The sequence below is a fragment of the Oncorhynchus tshawytscha genome, linkage group LG27 (assembly GCF_018296145.1).
Source record: "Oncorhynchus tshawytscha isolate Ot180627B linkage group LG27, Otsh_v2.0, whole genome shotgun sequence".
NCBI lineage: Eukaryota > Metazoa > Chordata > Actinopteri > Salmoniformes > Salmonidae > Oncorhynchus > Oncorhynchus tshawytscha.
This window is the reverse complement of record NC_056455.1, coordinates 8,262,818-8,285,482: the sequence shown is the minus strand read 5'-3', so window position 1 is coordinate 8,285,482 and position 22,665 is coordinate 8,262,818. Positions and strand designations below refer to the sequence as shown.

The following is a 22,665-nucleotide window of genomic DNA, read 5'->3' as shown; positions in this document are numbered from 1 at the left end:
CTCAAAGCGTTTTGAGAAAACACATCTGATGGAGCCTTTGAGTGCTCCCAGAATGGCAATGTGAATAGCAGCTTTCATACCTCCTCTAACGTGTGTGTGTGTGTGTGTGTGTGTGTGTGTGTGTGTGTGTGTGTGTGTGTGTGTGTGTGTGTGTGTGTGTGTGTGTGTGTGTGTGTGTGTGTGTGTGTGTGTGTGTGTGTGTGTGTGTGTTTTGTGTGTGTGGGGGTTTAGAGTTTTAACTGCGTGTGTGTCTCCAAGGTTTGGGTGTGTGTGTGTGAGTGGTTTGTGTGTATCCAGTACGTAAATAAATCGTAGGCAAAAGGCTTTCAGGGGGCTTTTCACATGTTGACGTCTCAATCCATCACAGGGATTCTATAGAGCTGCCTTTTCATGTATTTATGGCAGGAGAGAGTAGGAGGGGAGGAAATCAACAAACACAGATCTTTTCTCTCTCTGTGTGGATCTAGTCTGACAGAGAGAACCCCCCCCGCACGTGTACAGTAAGTGTTGAGACGTGTTCAGGCAGCCTTTTTAAATCACATAGCACTCATCTGTCTGGGAATGTACTTTTTATGTTAGTGAAGAATTACATCATAAAAACCTAAAGCCAGAAGGGTTCGCACACACTTCACAAGACAGTTTGTGTTCTATTTGTGTAACTATGGTCTGCACTGGTCTTACAAATACCCCAGACTTAACTCATACAGGGCCAGTTGTACCAATACTTACTACCTGTGCTAGGTTTACACCTGCTATTTTTAACAGGGAACGGATTACAGAAAAACTATGCAAAATGTGTCCCACTGGGCACCAGTCAGGTCAACGTCTAGTTGTGATTTACATTTGGTTGAGTAAAGTGAATTCCATGTGTAATCAACCAACATTTCTGCCATTGGATTTAGGTTAAAAGGTAAAACATTTGTTGAAAAAAAACATGAAATTCCCTTACGTTAATTACTTTTTGTAAATCAATCAGCTAACACAGCAAGCAGGCGTGTAGTCACTCTTGAGTGAATCAGCTTGATTGATAGATAGCACAGCACGCTCCTCAGAGAATCAGAGAGTAGCACTCTGTCTCCCCCCAGTGGTGCCATACTGATCTGCACGGCCTCCTATGTTATACAATCTATGATTAGTAGGGGATTGGGTCGTCCATAGGTAATGTTCATGTGAGTGTGTATGGGTGTCTGTGTGTACAGTATGTCATTGTATGTATGTGCGAGTGTTTTTTCATGTGTTTCATGTGCGTGTTCATGTGTTTGCACACGTGGGTGTGTTGTTTGTCCATGTGTACAGTGTCTGTGTGTGGTGATGTACACTGAGTGGACAAAACATTAAGAACACCACCTTTTTGCCCCCAGAGCAGAATGAATTTGTCCGGGCATGGACTCTACAAGGGTTCAACAGGGATGCTGGCCATACCATGGATGCCATGTTGACTCCAATGCTTCCTACAGTTGTGTGAGGTTGGCTGGATGTCCGTTAGGCGGTGCGCCATTCTTGATACACACGGGAAACTGTTGAGTGTGAAAAACCCAGCAGCGTTGCAGTCCTTGGCACACTCAAACCGGTGCGCCTGTCACCTACTACCATACCCCGTTCAAAGGCACTTAAATATTTTTGAATTCCTCATTCACCATCTGAATGGCACAAACACAATCCATGTCTCAATTGTCTCAAGGCTTAGAAATCCTTCTTTAACTTGTCTCCTCCCCTTCATCTACACTGATTGAAGTGGATCTAACAGTTGACATCAATAAGGGATCATAGCCTTCACCTGGATTCACCTGGTCAGTCTGTGTCATGGAAAGAGCAGGAGTTCTTAATGTTTTGTACAGTCTGTGTATGTCTCTGTGAGGGTGTGTGGGTACTGACAGCCAGGGCTTTACTTCAGGCAGGCCCAGGATCAGATCCCTCACGCACCTACACTGAACCGTCTGAATCAGGGTTCTTTTTGCGACCCCATCTTTTATGGGCTATTGGCTTTAACAGGGGGGCTTTGTGCAGAGACACAGAGGGCAGGGGAGAATCATATGGTGATGCCTCCATTGTTCCCAGCACACGTCCGTGCTCTAACACACCGTTATATCACTGTGACACTGGGCACCTCAGACTCACAGAGCACTGCCTCTCTAATCCACTGGCCCTGATCCTTCACCTCTGACCTCTTACCCCCGCTGGTCTGTTCTCCATACCTTCTCTCTCTCTCGTCCTTTCTGTTCTGTCTCGCCTCTATCCCTTTTCTGTCTCCTCCCCTCTCTTTCCACATGTCTGTTCTCTCTCTTCCCTCCCCTCGTCACTCCCCTCTTCCCTGCAACTCTTCATCGTGTCACCGCAGTAAATGAGAATGTGTTCCCCGTCAAGTTACCTGCCAAAAGAAAGGTTAACGGCACCATAAATAACACATCCCTCTCTCCTCTCCCAGGAAGGAAGCGTCCGTTCAGCCCACCCTCAGTGTTAGAGATGGAGGAGGACAGGAGCGGGTTAGGAGTGGGGATGGGGTTGACTGTGGACAGCGAGGTGTGCTGTGACCCCCAGGAGGAGGGTGTAGTCCTGGGGGAGCAGCCAGGTCCAGTTGGGGGCGCCCTGCCCTCCTCTGACCACAGCAGGCCCAAGAGGGAGAGGAAACAGCGCAGTTATACACTGTGTGACGTGTGTAACATCCAGCTCAACTCCCCAGCCCAGGCCCAGATACACTACAACGGCAAGTCTCACCAGAAGAGACTCAAACAGATGAGCAACGGGAAGGTCCAGCACGGCAACACAGGTAGGACACCCCACCCACTTTCTGCAGCTGGACCCTATTCTAACCCCTACACTGTTTGAAAAAAAAGCTTGCAAAAGGGTTCTGCGGCTGCCCCCATAGGATAACTCATTTCAGTTCCAGGTAGAACTCTTTTGGGTTCTATGTATAACCCCCTGTGGAAAGGTTCTTCAAAGGGTTCTCCTATGGGCACAGCCAAAGAACCGTTTTTGATTCAAGATAGAAAACCGTTTTCTGTGAGTGTACAGTACTCTACTCTTCTATAACACTCTGAGGCGGCTCACCTCTATACTCCCTTACCAGCTGATGAGAGAAATGATAGCGTGCACACTTGTGAATATGAGTTCTACCCCCCAATGACACATCAAGCTGCATTATATAACCTAGTAAGGTGCATCGGTACTCTGTTGTACGTGTTTCATTATACGTTCAGTACGTTCAGCATTTTTCTAAGAGGACGCTGTGATAATGAGTATGACAAGTGAACATGGAGAGCTGCTACAGATGTCGGATCTTAATCTCATCGCCCTGTTGCAGGAGGACTTTGTTGGAATTGTATTTCAGGTTTAAAAAGGTTTCTGAAGTTTGTAATTCCCACACTGAATTTTCAGACATGACTCTCCTTATTTATTTATATACATTTTTTAAATATCAACGCCTACAAAAATGTTGATGAATTATAATCCACATAATCATTCACATTTCCTGTTGCTGCGGGATAATTTTCCTGCTGTAGCAAACTGGCTCAACCTGTATAGCTGTGTTGTGTCATGGCTCTCAGTACAGGAGTACTAGTGTGGTTTAGAAGAGTGTATGGAAGTGTGTATAGTGTAGAAGTGTGCATGGTGCTATATAGTCTTCCCTAGCCTGAGGCTGGACACGAGGGAGGAGAACAAAGCTGAGTTAAGTCATTAATTGGCTGACTATTTTATTGCCGGTTATTTTAGATCGTTCTGGTTCCTGCTCGCTCCGGGGTAGCTACAGCAGTGGCTGCAGTGGAGGTGCAGGTTTTCCCTGTAGATTTGAATATATAGTGAAACTGTTCAGAGGTGAGTCCTTTCTGTCTCCCACTCTCTCTTTACTTGTGACCCTCCTACGCAGCTCGAAAACACTCTGACAAACCTGGAGAATCTGCTCTCAAACACTCATCACTCACTCTTGAATACTCTATCTCTATTTCTCTCTCTCTCTCTCACACACACACACACACACACACACACACACACACACACACACACACACACACACACACACACACACACACACACACACACACACACACACACACACACACACACACACACACACACACACACACACACACACACGCACACACACACATGCACACACACACATCTCCACATGAAAACTAGTCTGACCCACTTCAGGTGCAGAAATCTCGTACAAACAGCACATAATTACATAGCAACGGAGAGCACGGCAACGCTTGCCATGGCCACACATTATTTGGCCCTGATTGGCTGCTGGCAGGCTGCTGGCAGGCTGCTGTAGGCATGGTGGTGCAGTGTGTTTCTACTCCAACCCTGTAGGGGGCAGCAGTGGGGCCAGACCTCCCTTGAGATTGCCTGGGGAACCATGGTACATCTGACTCAGCACTACAGGAAGGTACACAAACAGTCAATAGTCACCCGCTTAGGTCGTTCAGATAACTGGCTTTGGCAGTTAGTATACATCTGTGATGGCTGTGTGTAAACACAGTGTAACAGCAGTAATCTGGAAAGCAGAGAGATCACGATACACACATACAAACATACCACCACTCCTCCTCTCTTCTCCCGTCTCTCTCTTACTCTCACTCTCTCCCTTCCCCTCTCACCCTCCCTTTAACCTCCCTCTCTCCTCTCCCCCTCTCTCTCTCACCCTCCACCTTCCCTCTCTCCCTCTTCGCTCTCTGGAGTCACACAATGAATAGTCGGCTTAGTAATGCAGCCATGCTGCCTGCAGGTGTGTTGCTCATGTGGACGTCCTTCTTTGCAATCCTCCCAACCGTCCTCCTTTCCCTTTCCTGATTGCTTCATTGCTTCAGTGAGCCAGCACGCAGAGCCCAGCCCAGCCCAGTGCCTTGTGGCCAGTCAGTCTTTAAGAAGGATGGGCAGAATGAGGCCTGACGTGGCCACTGACCGTCACTGTCTAAAACCTGGGTCAGCTAGGGCATGGTCTGACTCAGACACACACACATGATTTGTCCCCAGCACCCTGGCACAGCTCCGGCAGCGGAGAGAGATGGGGTGAGAGAGAGAGAGAGAGAAGGGGAGGGAGTGTGTGAGTGTGTGTGGTGTACGGTGCAGATTCCCTCTGACACACAGTCACAATCATGCAGCCTTATCTGTGCTCACCTTCTGCTGACTCCCACAGGCCCACAGCCTCAGCTCACACACACACACACACACACACACACACACACACACACACACACACACACACACACACACACACACACACACACACACACACACACACACACATTGCAAACATGTGTGGATCATTGAAATCTGTGTGGATGTTGAAGGGTGCGTGATGTGTGTTTACAGTATGTAAATGTATATTCCTGTGTGTTTTTGTGTGTGTTTGTTTGTGTGTGTGTGTGTGTTTGTTTGTGTGTGTGCGTGTGTGTGTGTGTGTGCGTGCGTGCATTTGTGTGTGTGCCTCCGAAAGAATCCTCTCCATGTCAGCTTGTGTTACCCTTCCTCTCTGCCTCACTGAACTGACAGAGGGTCCAGGCTTTTCTGCTCTCTCTCTCTCTCGTTCTCTCTCTCTCGTTCTCTCTCTCTCTCTATCTCTCTCTCTCTCTCTCTCTCACAGGGTGATGGGCAACCACAGTGAATCTAAAAAGGCTTTAATTTCAGTTTCAGCTGTATTTGATGATACAACTTTACTTAGCGTGTAATGCATTGTTAGTTGTTATAAGCATGTATAAGCCCCAACTGTGTCTTCTAAATCAACTGAAATGTGTTATTTCTTTACGTGTTATTTTGCTTTACATATTCTACTATATACTACTATACTTTTTACATTCTGTAGTCCTTTTGTGGTCATTTCCTGGTCATTTCCAAACCTCTTCAAACTACTATAACAAAATTACAACTGAGAAACACATGATGCCAAAACAAGTATTATTTATTAGAAAATATGCTATTGTATTATTTGGAATGCAGATGAACAATGTCCTGTATGGGCACGTTATTCCTGTATGGGTATGTTATTCCTGTATGGGCACGTTATTCCTGTATGGGTATGTTATACCTGTATGGGCACGTTATTCCTGTATGGGTACGTTATTCCTGTATGGGTACGTTATTCCTGTATGGGTACGTTATTCCTGTATGGGTACGTTATTCCTGTATGGGTACGTTATTCAGTGTTTCCCCTTGTTGGACCGGCGGCGGCGGCGGGCTCTCTTCTTAGTTGAACCACGGGATGTCACCCACACGGGAGCTATTTGAGAGCCATCTGTCTCCCTCTCAGCTCCTCTCTCCTTGTGTTCATCTCCATGGAGCTCGAATGCAGCCATTATCTATGGAAATAAAATAAACCTAAACGAATACATATTTTCATTCATGTTCCAAGGTGAAATGTATTGATAACATTGTGGTGTTTTCTTAAGTATTTATAGTGGCATGTACAGTAAGTAAAATGTCAGCAGTATATATAACTGCATTGGGTAAATGTCACCATTTGGACCTAGTCTAATGTTGTTCCTAAAGCCTTTCTCAGACCCCCCCTCATACCCCTAATCTTTCCTTCACATCACATTACCTGCAGTAGTCCTCGGACACTGCTGGTGAGCAGCAGGCCCACGCCATACAACCAGCAGCCAAGAGCCAGAACCATGCAGCCTGCAGCCTCTATCCTCCTCTCTTCTGCCCCATTAATCACGTCCACCATCTTCTTCCACACAAGCTCACTCGCTCCCGCTCTCTCCCTACTCCTGAGCTCAGCTACTCGGGTGCGAGGCGTTCCGATGCTGGCCGTAGAACCACTGGTTGTCTGGCGCAAAGCACTAACGTCTCTGTATTTCTGGTCAATACTGTTTCTGGTCTGGGTGGTGGTGGCCTTGTCCGAGCCACAATGACCCACAGGGCAGGAGCCCATCTCCTGTTTCTGTAGCTTGAGGCAGCTTGAGGTATCCCCCCTGGATAGGACACAAGTCTGTCTCAGGGCCTTAACCCCAAACCGTCTCCTTAATGTGTGCCAAGCTGAGAGGCATCGATGCCCATTTTCAGAGTCTTTGGTAGGACTCGACCGTGGATAAACCACCCGACCTTCCAATCCCAGGGCGGACACTCTAACGACAAGGCCACTGAGTCGGTTAGTGTTGTTTGTAGCTACCCGGGTAGAAGTGGGTTCCAAGTTGACCATAACACAAGCCTCTCCGGTACACTTGTACAAGCTGTGTCCAGTGGTCTCGCTGGTGTTCTGTTTGGTCCAGGGTTGTTGATGGAAGTTGATGGTGCTGGCGTTCAGGTCAATGTGAGGTGTGCTGGCCCACTGCCTAATGCCGATGGGGGGCATCAGGGCGTCCCGAAAAACCGTGCCGTCCAGATGTTGTAATGCCAAGATTACATGGACCAACAAATGAATGCTGATAGAGTTCAAAGCCATCTCCCAATCAGTGAACTGTCTGAGCAAATTCAAAAAGCAACTACTCTCTACAGCGATAGGCGAGTTGTGGTGTTCAGAATGTTTGATTGGACTGTTGTGCCATAGTGATCTATGATGTCACAGAGGGCAGCCAACATGTTACCTAGGTTGAAGATAACTAGCATGTCACCCCCACCCTCCTTTATGACATCATTGCGATATAGATGCGGTAAAAAGGTCAATCGAACTCAACCAAACAAAGGAATGGTAGAGCATGACGCTTGCAGCGCCAGGGATATGGGTTCGAATTCCCACGGGGGACGAGTACGGGGGGGGGGAAACTATGGAAACGAATACACTCACTGCTGTAAGTCGCTCTCGGCAAGATTGTCTGCTGAATGACTATAATTTAGGCTATTGTTTACATGTGTTTTTCACACTGTGTTGAGGTAAATATCGGAGTATAATGCTTGTATGGATGTCAACCCCAACACAGGGGGTCTGTGGGTTGTGGGTCTGTTACAACACCTAAATCCTGACGGGTTTGACAAATATCCACTTTGTTGGATTGGATTTGTTGAATTTAATCTGTACTGTAATAGGATCTCTTTGTTGAAAACTCTGGTGTTTCTCATCCTAAAGCTAAAGTTCTCCATATTCTTTTTCAATGTTTTAAATGGTGAGCCATCATGTTTTGAGCACTTTTATCTCCAAAACTAGTTTTGTATTGGCTCTCTCTTGTCTCTCTGTAGCAGATATATGGTGAGCAATATTTTTGGAACAATACATATAGAATCACAATACATATCGTAGGTCCTTGGCAATTCCCAGACCTACTGTTCACCACTGCCCCATAAAGTACCAGCCACCATGGTCTCTATTCGTCTATTGAGGGAGCCAGACCATAATCCCCTCTAATTAGGATCAGCATGACCATCGCCCCACTCAAGGACAGCAGCACCAGCCAGCCAGCGCCTCCCAAAATATTTTGAGAGCTAATTAAAAGGGGCAGGGGGTGTTGGGGACATAGCGCTCCCTTGACGTAGAGTCTGCCGGGGCGGGACGGATCCACGAACTCGTGGGTGAGATGCATGGTGGGATAGATCATCCTCCTCTTATTTGGGTTGAGGCAGGGAGGGAGGAGGGGGGGCAGTGGCTTGGTCTGATTTGACCTGATGTCACTAGAGGGTGTGGCTTGGTCTGATTTGACCAGATGTCACTAGAGGGTGTGGCTTGGTCTGATTTGACCTGATGTCACTAGAGGGTGTGGCTTGGTCTGATTTGACCTGATGTCACTAGAGGGTGTGGCTGCTCAGACCACAGTAAAGGCTGTGTCTGTTTACTATTGGTAAACTTGCTTGGCATCTCTTTTCATATCTTCGAGCTTTGAGAAAGCATGCTATTGTGTGTGTGTGTGTGTGTGTGTGTGTGTGTGTGTGTGTGTGTGTGTGTGTGTGTGTGTGTGTGACAGAGAGAGACTGCCTCTACCTCTTTCATGGTTCTGATCTTTCTCCTATCTCCACAGCCTAGGATAAAGCTTGTTGTTGTGATGTGTGTGTCTGTGTGTGTGTCTGCGTGTGTGTGTGTCAGTGTGTGTCTCTTCATGGTCCCAGTCTGTCTGTCTCTATCTCTCTCTCTCGCTCTGTTTTAATAAAGCGTGAGGGATTGGATTAAAGGCTGGGATTTTCTACATGAATGCATTTGCGCATCTGCGTTTTATTTTTGTGCCGCCTCGCCATTTTCCCATTTGATTTCTTCCCTGTGGAGGGAAATGACTTTCCTCGCTCACTGTGCCTTTGGACATGTGTGTGTCACAGTGTGTGCTTGTGTGTGTGTGTGTGGACGTTTGTGCATGTGTCATGTTGTTTGCAGCAGCGTCGAGGCACACCTTAAGCCCTGGGTATCACCACTTGTGGCTAGTCAGTCCCTGATTGGTCCATCTGAAGTGTCTGTCAATCTGTTGGCTGCATACATATCCCTATGCCGTCTGTAGAAGACTCCAGTGAAAGACTAGCTCTAATATAATCTCTAATACAGAAACCTTCCCTGTCGCCTCATAGCATATGCAAACACTTTGGCTGTGTAGTCGTTTAGCCGTGCACTCTGTCTCTGCCCACCTCACCCTGGGGTTTGGTCCTTCGTGTCCCACTGGTTTAGACTCTGGGAAAAGGTTGTTCCGGATCGGCACACAGGGCCCAGTGAAGCGGGAAAAGTCTGGAACAGGGAGACCGTAGGGAGAGGAGAAGGAACAGACCACCAAACATCTGTCTGTCTGTCTTTACTGTTTACCCATGTCTGTCTGTCTGTCTGTCTTTACTGTTTACCACTGTCTGTCTCTCAGTCAGTCAGTCAGTCAGTCTTTCTGTCTATTGTTTACCAAAGTCTGCCTGTCTGTCTATTGTTTACCAAAGTCTGTCTGTCTGTCTATTGTTTACCAATGTCTGTCTGTCTGTCTATTGTTTACCAATGTCTGTCTGTCTGTCTATTGTTTACCAATGTCTGTCTGTCTGTCTATTGTTTACCAATGTCTGTCTGTCTGTCTGTCTGTCTGTCTGTCTGTCTATTGTTTACCAATGTCTGTCTGTCTGTCTATTGTTTACCAAAGTCTGCCTGTCTGTCTATTGTTTACCAAAGTCTGTCTGTCTGTCTATTGTTTACCAAAGTCTGTCTGTCTGTCTATTGTTTACCAATGTCTGTCTGTCTGTCTATTGTTTACCAATGTCTGTCTGTCTGTCTGTCTGTCTGTCTGTCTATTGTTTACCAATGTCTGTCTGTCTGTCTGTCTATTGTTTACCAATGTCTGTCTGTCTGTCTGTCTATTGTTTACCAATGTCTGTGTCTGTCTATTGTTTACCAATGTCTGTCTGTCTGTCTATTGTTTACCAATGTCTGTGTCTGTCTATTGTTTACCAATGTCTGTCTGTCTGTCTATTGTTTACCAATGTCTGTGTCTGTCTATTGTTTACCAATGTCTGTCTGTCTGTCTATTGTTTACCAATGTCTGTCTGTGTCAAGGATTTCCTCCTCTTCTTCCGAAGAGGAGAGGCGAAACGGATCAGAGGACCAATATGCGGCGTGGTAAGTGTCCATGGTTCTTTTAATACGGAAATGTACACTACAAAACAATAAACATGGAACGTGTGAAACCCTAAACAGTCCTATCTGGTGCAAAGACAGAGACAGGAACAAACACCCACAAACACACAGTGAAACCCAGGCTACCTAAGTATGATTCTCAATCAGAGACAACTAATGACACCTGCCTCTGATTGAGAACCATACTAGGCCGAAACATAGAAATACCCAAATTATAGAAAAACAAACATAGACTGCCCACCCAACTCACGCCCTGACCATACTAAATAAATACAAAACAAAGGAAATAAAGGTCAGAACGTGACAGTACCCCCCCCCCCAAAGGTGCGGACTCCGGCCGCAAAACCTTGACCTATAGGGGAGGGTCTGGGTGGGCGTCTGTCCGCGGTGGCGGCTCTGGCACGGGACGCGGACCCCACTTAACCATTGTCTTAGTCCGCCTCCGTGGCTTTCTACCCATGGCCACCCCTCTCAATGAACCCACTGGACAGAGGAGCAGCTCGGGACAGAGGAGCAGCTCGGGACAGAGGTGCGGAAGCTCTGGACAGAGGGACAGAAGCTCTGGCGCCTCTGGGCTGAGGGGCTCCGGCAGCGGCGCCGGACAGGCGGGAGGCGCCGGACAGGCGGGAGGCTCCGGCAGCGGCGCCGGACAGGTGGGAGGCTCCGGCAGCGGCGCCGGACAGGCGGGAGGCTCCGGCAGCGGCGCCGGACAGGCGGGAGGCTCCGGCAGCGGCGCCGGACAGGCGGGAGGCTCCGGACAGGCGGGAGGCTCCGGCAGCGGCGCCGGACAGGCGGGAGACTCCGGCAGCGGCGCCGGACAGACAGGACCACCTGCAGGGAGGAGACAGAGAGACAGCCTGGTGCGTGGGGCTGCCACAGGAACCACCAGGCTGGGGAGACCTTCAGGAGGCTTGGTGTTTGGAGGAGGCACCTGAAGGACCGGGCCGTGGGGAGCACTGGAGCTCTGGTGCGCAACCTTGGCACCACTTCCCCAGGCTGGACAACTACTTTAGCCCGGACCCTCCAGAGTGCAGGCACAGGTTGAACCGGGCTGTGGGTAAGCACGGGAGATCTAGTGCTTACTACACGCACCTCTCCCTTAGGCTCCACTCCCACATTTGCCCGGCACGAGCGGAGCGCAGGCAGAGGACGCACTGCACCCTCCCAGCGCCCCGGAGACACAGCACGCAGAGCCGGCGCAGGATAACCTGGACCAAAACTGCGTACCGGCAACCAGACCCGCTGAGCAGGCACCATACGCCCTGGCACAATGCCCACACTCGCATGGCACTTTCGGGGGGCTGCCCTATAGCGCACCGGGCTATGGGCACGCACTGGCGACACCGTGTGCTTAACCGCATAACACGATGCCTGACCAGTAATGCGCTGCTTATAATAAGCACGAGGAGTAGCTCAGGTCTGCTACCTGGCTTAGTACCACACCTCGTCTGCCCCCCCCAAAAAAATTTTGGGGGCTGCCTCTCGTACCTGTCGCACTGCCGTGCTGCCTCCTCATATCGCCGGCTCCTCTCTCCGGCTGCCTCTGTTCTCCTAGCTGCCTCCACCTGTTCCCATGGAAGGCGATCCTTTCCCGCCAGGATCTCCTCCCAGGTGTAGCAACCCTTGCCGTCCAATACATCGTCCCATGTCCAGGAGTCCTGTGATGCTGGCCGCTGTTGTTGCCGCTGCTGCTGCTGTCGTCGCTGCTGTTTACCGCCGCTTGGTCCGAGTTGGGTGGGTGTTTCTGTCAAGGATTTCCTCCTCTTCTTCCGAAGAGGAGAGCCGAAACGGATCAGAGGACCAATATGCGGCGTGGTAAGTGTCCATGGTTCTTTTAATATGTAAATGTACACATGAACACTACAAAACAATAAACATGGAACGTGTGAAACCCTAAACAGTCCTATCTGGTGCAAAGACAGAGACAGGAACAAACACCCACAAACACACAGTGAAACCCAGGCTACCTAAGTATGATTCTCAATCAGAGACAACTAATGACACCTGCCTCTGATTGAGAACCATACTAGGCCGAAACATAGAAATACCCAAATTATAGAAAAACAAACATAGACTGCCCACCCAACTCACGCCCTGACCATACTAAATAAATACAAAACAAAGGAAATAAAGGTCAGAACGTGACAGTCTGTCTGTCTCATGGAGACTAGGCTGTACTCATTATCTGTTATTATCTAGTATAAATATCCAAAACATATCCAAGGGTTTTGTTGTCACACAGCGCTCTGTCAAATTAATAGAACATTCTGCCACTTTCTTAAATGGCACAGCATATCAATCCCTGCATTTCCTCAGTTCCCTTTTTAATGCATCTTCACTTATCAAACTGACCTGCAGTGTTCAACCATAGAATGGTATATCTTTGTGTTCAACATCCTGTTACATTCTCTGTTTGTAATGGATGTCTAGTCATCATAACAGCCTTGTCTGTTTGGTTGCACCCCGCTACTGGAGTCCATTGGGAGATGTCCAGCCCTCCACCCCCTCCACCCCAGGCCCTTGGTGAGAAAGCCCAGAGAAAGGCTGTGTTTCTGGGCAGTGCACAGCCTTACTTCCCCCTCTCTCCCTGCAGCATATTATCCTTACCCCAGGCCCTTGGTGTGAAAGCCCAGAGAAAGGCTGTGTTTCTGGGCAGTCCACAGCCTTACCTCCCCCTCTCTCCCTGCAGCATATTATCCTTACTCCAGGCCCTTGGTGAGAAAGCCCAGAGAAAGGCTGTGTTTCTGGGCAGTGCACAGCCTTACTTCCCCCTCTCTCCCTGCAGCATATTATCCTTACTCCAGGCCCCATCATTTGTTTTTCACCTTTATTTAACCAGATAAGTCAATCGAGAACCAATTCTCATTTACAATAATGACCTGGCCAAGAGGCATAACATTGTAACAGTGAACAGGACAACACAACAAGTAAATAGAACACACTATACAGAGGAAATGTACAAATTCGTGAAATATAAGAAACAATAAGAAATTCACAGTGGGTTTGAGTAGAGAGATTCAAGGTGTAAGAATAATTTAAAGATAATACACAACGCAGAGGACGAGAGGTCAATAGAGTCAGAGACCTGGGAGGAATTTCAGTCCGGGGCTCATAGCTACATGGCAAATTCTCATTGGTCCAAATTGTTTATACTTTGAACCTGAAATAGGATACTTGTTATTTGGCCATTGGCCCAGTTTTATTGCAAGTAATTCTAATTGGTCAACCACAGGCTAGGGCTGGGTTATAAAACTACATCCTGTCTCCTTGTTCTGTGGAGAGAATCACTGACGACAGGGGAGAATGAACATCTACAGTTGAAGTCGGAAATCTACATACACCTTAGACAAATACATTTAAACAACATTTTTCACAATTCCTGACATTTAATCCAAATAAAAATCCCCTGTCTTAGGTCAGTTAGGATCACCACTTTATTTGAAGAATGTGAAATGTCAGAATAATAGTAGAGAGAATGATTTATTTCAGCTTTTATTTTTTTCATCACATTCCCAGTGGGTCAGAAGTTTACATACACTCAATTAGTATTTGGTAGCATTGCCTTTCAGTTTTTGAACTTGGGTCTGTCACGTTCTGACCTTAGTTCTTTTGTTATGTCTTTGTTTTAGTATGGTCAGGGCGTGAGTTGGGTGGGTTGTCTATGTTCCTTTTTCTATGATTTGGGATTTCTGTGTTTGGCCTGGTATGGGTCTCAATCAGAGGCAGCTGTCATTCGTTGTCCCTGATTGAGAACCATACTTAGGTAGCCTGGTTTCACTTTTGAGTTGTGGGTGATTATTTTCCGTGTCAGAGTTTGTTCCACTCGGATCTGTTTCGGTTTCGTTTATTCGTTTATTGTTTTGTTCAGTGTTCATTATTCTTATTAAACAAGCTGTACACTTACCACGCTGTGCATTGGTCCTCCGATCCTTCCTACTACTACTCCTCGTCAAAGGAAGACAATCGTTACAGGTCAAATGTTTCAGGTAGTCTTCCACAAGCTTCCCACAATAAGTTGGGAGAATTTTGTCCCATTCCTCCTGACAGACCTGGTGTAACGGAATCAGGTTTTATAGGCCTCCTTGCTTGCACACACTTTTTCAGTTCTGCCCCCAAATGTTCTATTTTGTTCTATTTTGTTCTATGTTCATTTGCGACCAAGCTTTCAATATATCCACATAATTTCCCCCCCTCATGATGGCATCTATTTTGTGATGTGCACCAGTCCCTCCTGCAGCAAAGCACCCTCACAACATGATGCTGCCACCACCGTGCTTCACGGTTGGGATGGTGTTCTTTGGATTGCAAGCCTCCCCCTTTTTCCTTCAAACATAATGATGGTCATTTTGACCAGAGGACATTTCTCAGAAAAGTACGATCTTTGTCCCCATGTGCAGTTGCAAACCGTAGTCTGGCTTTTTATGGCGGTTTTGCAAGCAGTGGCTTCTTCCTTGCTGAGTGGCCTTTCAGGTTAGGTTGACGTAGGACTTGTTTTACTGTGGATATAGATACTTTTGTACCTGTTTCCTCCAGCATCTTCACAGGGTCCTTTGCTGTTGTTCTGGGATTGATTTGCACTTTTTGCACCAAAGTACGTTCATCTCAAGGAATGTGTCTCCTTCCTGAGCGGTATGACGTCTGCGTGGTCCCATGGTGTTTATACTTGCGTACTATTGTTTGTACAGATGAACGTGGTACCTTCAGGCATTTGGAAATTGCTCCGAAGGATGAACCAGACTTGTGGAGGTCTACAATTTTTTTTCTGAGGTCTTGGCTGATTTCTTTTGATTTTCCCATGATGTCAAGCGAAAATGCACTGAGTTTGAAGGTAGGCCTTGAAATACATCCACAGGTACACCTCCAATTGACTCAAATTATGTCAATTAGCCTATCAGAAGCTTCTAAAGCCATGACATCATTTTCTGGAATTTTCCAATCTGTTTAAAGGCACAGTCAACTTAGTGTATGTAAACGTCTGATCCACTGGAATTGTGATACAATGAATTATAAGTGAAATAATCTGTCTGTATGTCATGCCCCGGCCATAGAGATGCTTTTTATTCTCTATTTTGGTTAGGCCAGGGTGTGACTAGGGTGGGCATTCTATGCTCTTTTTTCTATGCTTTTGTATTTCTTTGTTTTTGGCCGGGTATGGTTCTCAATCAGGGACAGCTGTCTATCGTTGTCTCTGATTGAGAACCATACTTAGGTAGCTCTTGCCCACATGGGTTTTGTGGGTAGTTGTTTTCTGTTTTGTGTCTGCACCAGACAGAACTGTTTCGGTTATTCTTTTTGGCATTTTCGTATTTAGTGTTCAGCTGCTAATAAATAAATTATGAACACGTACCACGCTGCACCTTCTTCTCTCACCTTCTTCTCTTGAATGCCGTGACACTGTAAACAATTGTTGGAAAAATGACTTGTGTTATGCACAAAGTAGATGTCCTAACCGACTTGCCAACACTATAGTTTGTTAACAAGAAATTTGTGGAGTGGTTGAAAAACAAGTTTTAATGACTCCAACCTAAGTGTATGTAAACTTCCGACTTCAACTGTACCTCTCGGCATAACACCTCCCCCCCCCCTGATTTGCTTTGGGATTTGTTTTCTTGAAGAGTAACATCAACTGCTAACAAAGGCAACACAGCAGACTTAGTGATGATCAGGTACATTGATCTGATAGCAGCTCAGGTAATATGTTTTTGAAGGAGTGTGGTGGGATGAATGTGTCAACTAAAGATGACCCAGAGTACCCCAGAGTGGCTTATTACCGCTGATAGAGGGATAGTAGAGGAGAGAGGTGCTGGGCTATGGGAGAGGGAGATAGAGGATGATAAAGGGGGGAGTAAAGGACAGGCGGGGAGGCAAATGGATGAGGAAGGGTGAACACGAAAGCCAAATTGAGAGGAAGGGGAGAGAGGTGGTGAGAGGGGAATAAGAGAAAGAGGACTGATTGAGCGAGCGAGAGAGAGAGAGAGAGAGAGAGAGAGAGAGAGAGAAACACACTGCCATTTACCCAGTGAAAATGGCTGCCCAGTAATGGACACATTATAGATGGCCATTGTAAGTTTGTACTAGCCCAAAGTTCACACACACTTACCATCCGTCACATCTGACGTGTGGTTTTACTAATGCCTTTGTCTCATTCCTGGTTCCTTGTGTGTGTTTTGCTCCCTGGGGACTCATGTTGAGACAGCCCAGGATGAACAGAGGTACGGTATAGAGGTGTGAAGGAGAAAGAGAGTAGGAGAGATTGAGGTGAGAGAGAGAGAGAGAGAGAGAGAGAGAGAGAGAGAGAACATTTGAAATGTCTATATCCTTGAAAGAAAATGTGTGAGTGTAATGTTTACTAATATTTATCCTGTTTATTTCCTTTCGGTTTATTGTCTATTCCGTTTGCTTTGTCAATGTAAACACATGTTTCCCATGCCAATAAAGCCCTTTGAATAGAAAACATTGAATTGAGAGAGAGAGAGAGTGAGAGAGAGAGAGAGTGAGAGAGAGAGAGCGAGAGAGAGAGAGAGAGACTAGATGAGACTAGGCCTCACAGAGAGAGACAGAGAGACAGAGACAGAGACTAGATGAGACTAGGCCTCACAGAGAGAGAGAGACAGAGACAGAGAGAGAGAGAGAGAGAGTGAGACTAGGCCTCACAGACAGACATAGAGAGGGACTGCCATGTATAGCACAACACAAACCATGAAATAGATATCTCATCTTACTGGCAATTAGTCAAGATGACAGTGTTTCTTTGTCAGCGGATCCTGTGGATGAACACACACAGCTCTGTTTGTGACTCTCTTTAATTGAACCACATGGTCACGCTCGTCACACACACAGACAGATCTGGTTAGCCGAGGTCTTTTTAGCTAACATTCCGCTCCTTGTAAGCCTACTCCGTGTCATTTGCCAAAGATGCTAGTGGAATGTTTGTTAAAAGGACTGGTACCCAGGCTAAGATCTGGTGACTTTGACTCCTAACTGATCTGAGTGAGCTCAGCCTCCCACCACGTTGCTTCAGTGTTCCTCCACTTAAAAGACAACTTTCTTCTCCTCCAGACTAGTACACAGCCTCTTAGAGAGCTAGAGGCGACTCGCCGGTGATTTTCATTGTTATTCATGTATTAATTTATTCGCTCATGGCAGACGTGAAACAGGGCTGTAATATGCAGATGCCGGTTTGTTTCTCGATGGGAATTTTCTGCTCCACTGCCCCTGTAGCTTCCACTAATAATAAAGTGAGGCAAGATGGAGAGAAAAGGAGGAAGGAGGAGGGAGGGGATGCCTGTCAGGATGCCTCCTGAGCCACCACACGTATGCACACCCACAGCTCGTCTCTCAGATAGACAGTGACCAGGTGCGATCGTCCTAGCAGAGGTGACCTTGACCTTGTCACAAAGACCAGGAGTCTAGCTCTCCTCTCTTCTCCTCTCCTCTCCTCACCTCTCTTCTCCTCTCCTCAGCTCTCCTCTCTTCTCCTCTCATCTTCTCTCTTCTCCTCTCCTCAGCTCTCTTCTCCTCACCTCTCTCCTCTCCTCTCCTCACCTCTCTTCTCTCCTCTCCTCTCCTAGGCTCTCTTCTCCTCTCTTCTCCTCTCCTCAGCTCTCTTCTTCTCTCCTCTCCTCAGCTCTCTTCTCCTCTCCTCTCTTCTCCTCTCCTCAGCTCTCCTCTCCTCTCCTCTCTTCTCTTCTCCTCAGCTCTCTCTCCTCTCCTCTCTTCTCCTCAGCTCTCTTCTCCTCCTCCTCTCCTCTCTCCTCTCCTCTCCTCACCTCTCTTCTCCTCTCCTCAGCTCTCTTCTCCTCTCCTCACCTCTCTCTCTCCTCTCTCCTCTCCTCTCCTCTCCTCAGCTCTCTTCTCCTCTCTTCTCCTCTCCTCAGCTCTCTTCTTCTCTCCTCTCCTCAGCTCTCTTCTCCTCAGCTCTCTTCTCTTCTCCCTCCTCTCTTCTCCTCTCCTCAGCTCTCTTCTTCTCTCCTCTCCTCAGCTCTCTTCTCCTCTCTTCTCCTCTCCTCAGCTCTCTTCTCTTCTTCTCTCCTCACCTCTCTTCTCCTCTTCTCAGCTCTCTTCTCCTTTCCTCTCTTCTCCTCTCCTCAGCTCTCTTCTCTTCTCCTCTCCTCAGCTCTCTTCTCCTCTCCTCACCTCTCTTCTCCTCCTCTCCTCTCCTCTCCTCTCAGCTCTCTTCTCTTCTCTCTTCTCCTCTCCTCAGCTCTCTTCTCTTCACCTCTCCTCACCTCTCTTCTCCTCTCCTCTCTTCTCCTCTCCTCTCTTCTCCTCTCCTCAGCTCTCTTCTCCTCTCCTCAGCTCTCTTCTTTTCTCCTCTCCTCTCTTCTCCTCTCCTCAGCTCTCTTCTCTTCTCCTCTACTCACCTCTCTTCTCCTCTCCTCAGCTCTCTTCTCCTCTCTTCTCCTCTCCTTGCCTCTCTTCTCCTCTCCTCAGCTCTCTTCTCCTCTCATCTTTTCTCCTCTCCTCAGCTCTCTTCTCCTCAGCTCTCTTCTCCTAACCTCTCTTCTCCTCAGCTCTCTTCTCCTAACCTCTCTTCTCATTTCATCTTCTCTGTTCTCTTCTCCTCACCTCTCCTCCCTCTCCTCTCTCCTCTCCTCTCCTCTCCTCTCCTCTCCTCTCCTCTCCTCTCCTCTCCTCTCCTCTCCTCTCCTCTCCTCTCCTCTCCTCTCCTCTCCTCTCCTCTCCTCTCCTCTCCTCTCCTCTCCTCTCCTCTCCTCACTCATATTAAAGAATGGAATGCAGTAAATGGAACGGTATCAAACACATGGAAGCATGTGTTTGATGTGTTTGATGTTGTTCCATTAATTGCCAGTCATTATGAGCCTGTCCTTTGATTCAAAGTGACACCAGTCACCACTTCCTGCCTCTGTCTTCCTCTACCTCCCCAGTGAATTTATATGAGATAATAACCCCTACTGACTGGAAGAAACTGACTGACACACACACACACACGCACACACACACACACACACACACACACACACACACACACACACACACACACACACACACACACACACACACACACACACACACACTGTCTGTCAGGATAGAGATACACACCAGTCACATACTGTAGGACGTATTACTTCATAGGGAGGTGAATATTGTCACACCTATACAATTGCATCACAGTCCGACGTGGAGAAAAAGACCTTGAAGAGAGACATAATGATGAAGATATAAATCCTACTATACCAAGCTGTCTCCTTCCTCTAGTACAGTAACTGAAGCTTTCAGTGGATTAAAGTCTTCTATTCTGTTCTATTTGAATTTCAACACACACAATCACAACACAAATCTACACACACTGTCTGGTTTATTTTTGCATCCCTACAATAGCAGTTATATACACACACACACGCACCACAGACACACACACATACACACACAAACACACACACACCTCCTCACACAGTACACTGGACGTCAAGACATTGTGTCCTCAACCACAGAAACACATGGACTGCATCCCAAATGACACCCTACTCCCTATTTAGGCCACTACTTTTGAACAGGGCCCATAGGGTTCTGGTGGAAAGTAGTGCACTGTATAGGGAATTGGGTACCATTTGGGGCTCAGCCATGGTTCACTGGGACCCAAGGCATGCCATGCACCCAGGCCTGAGTCCAAACTCTGAGCGTGTCCAATCAGCCAAGGCTTTACTAGAGGCCAAATCTGTAGCGTATAATTGGGTTTTAATCAGCTTTCTCATTCAGGCGAGCGCTAAAGATTAGGGCAGCACAGGCTCCGCTCAAAATAAGCATTCATAAAGACGCGTGAAAGCCTCTGACCCGTCGCAACGAATCATACAGACCCACAGACACGAGGCCGCACTCTCTTCCTCAACCTCTTCCTCTCTTCTTCTCTCCACTTTCTCTCCCTCTCCATCCATCAGGTTTCTCTCGCCATCTCACGAGGCCGCACTCTCTTCCTCAACCTCTTCCTCTCTTCCTCTCCACTTTCTCTCGCTCCTCCCCTCCATCTCTCACTTTTCTTTGCTCTCTCTCTCTCTCTCTTCCTCTCGCTTGTTCTCTCCATCTTTCGCTCCTGGGGATCCACACAAGTCAGGCCGGGCTGGAAAAGAGCCCCCCCTAGAGAAAGATACACACACATACCACCCCTAGAGAAAGATACACACACATACCACCCCTAGAGAAAGATACACACACATACCACCCCTAGACAAAGATACACACACATACCACCCCTAGACAAAGATACACACACATACCAAGATACACACACATACCAAAGATACACACACATACCACCCCTAGACAAAGATACACACATACATACCACCCCTAGACAAAGATACACACACATACCACCCCTAGACAAAGATACACACACATACACACATACACATACCACCCCTAGACAAAGATACACACACATACCACCCCTAGACAAAGATACACACACATACCACTAGACAAAGATACACACACATACCACCCCTAGACAAAGATACACACACATACCACCCCTAGACAAAGATACACACACATACCACCCCTAGACAAAGATACACACACATACCACCCCTAGACAAAGATACACACACATACCACCCCTAGAGAAAGATACACACACATACCACCCCTAGACAAAGATACACACACATACCACCCCTAGACAAAGATACACACACATACCACACACCCCTAGACAAAGATACACACACATACCACCCCTAGACAAAGATACACACACATACCACCCCTAGACAAAGATACACCCCTAGACAAAGATACACACATACCACATACCACCCCTAGACAAAGACACACACACATACCATACCCCCTAGACAAAGATACACACACATACCACCCCTAGACAAAGATACATACACACATACCACCCCTAGACAAAGATACACACACATACCACCCCTAGACACACATACACATACCACCCCTAGACAAAGATACACACACATACCACCCCTAGACAAAGATACACACACATACCACCCCTAGACAAACACACACACATACCACCATCCCCCTAGACAAAGATACACACACATACCACCACCCCTAGACAAAGATACACACACATACCACCCCTAGACAAAGATACACACACATACCACCCCTAGACAAAGATACACACACATACCACCCCTAGACAAAGATACACACACATACCACCCCTAGACAAAGATACACACACATACCACCCCTAGACAAAGATACACACACATACCACCCCTAGACAAAGATACACACACATACCACCCCTAGACAAAGATACACACACATACCCCCTAGACAAAGATACACACACATACCACCCCTAGACAAAGATACACACACATACCACCCCTAGACAAAGATACACACACATACCACCCCTAGACAAAGATACACACACATACCATCCCCCTAGACAAAGATACACACACATACCACCCCTAGACAAAGATACACACACATACCACCCCTAGACAAAGATACATACACACATACCACACATACCCCTAGACAAAGATACACACACATACCACATACCCCCTAGACAAAGATACACACACATACCACCCCCTAGACAAAGATACACACACATACACACATACCACACCCTAGACAAAGATACACACACATACCACCCCTAGACAAAGATACACACACATACCACCCCTAGACAAATATATACACACATACCACCCCTAGACAAATATATACACACATACCACCCCTAGACAAAGATACACACACATACCACACCTACACAAAGATATACACACATACCACCCCTAGACAAAGATACACACACATACCACCCCTACACAAAGATACAGACACATACAGCTGGATGAAACAAGCTTATTGGTACAGCACACAAAATGACCTTTCTCGGGGCAGCAGGGTAGCCTAGGGGTTAGAGCGTTGGACTAGTAACCAGAAGGTTGTAAGTTCAAACCCCCGAGCTGACAAGGTACAAATCTGTCATTCTACCCCTGAACAGGCAGTTAACCCTCTGTTCCTAGGCTGTCATTGAAAATAAGAATTTGTTCTTAACTGACTTGCCTAGTTAAATAAAGGTGAAATAAATAAAAAAATTAAATTCTCCCTCCTGATCCTCATATTTTGCAGGAAGGTGGGATTTGGCTAATCCAACATGGCCTTTTTAAGTGGGTTCCTTATTAAAAAGCCTGCTTGGTTTTGAGAGCGGAGTGTTTAGATGAGTT

General features: G+C 47.1%; 1 protein-coding gene across 1 annotated transcript in view; it reads left to right on the top strand.

Annotated features, from left to right (window-relative positions):
- LOC112225983 (zinc finger protein 385C-like) overlaps positions 1-22,665 on the top strand; it is a 211,588-nt gene that overhangs the window by 90,662 nt on the left and 98,261 nt on the right. Inside the window, exon 2 of the mRNA XM_024390153.2 lies at positions 2,426-2,767. Coding sequence (XP_024245921.2) covers positions 2,426-2,767 — 342 coding nt within the window. The remainder of the gene's footprint in view (positions 1-2,425; positions 2,768-22,665) is intronic.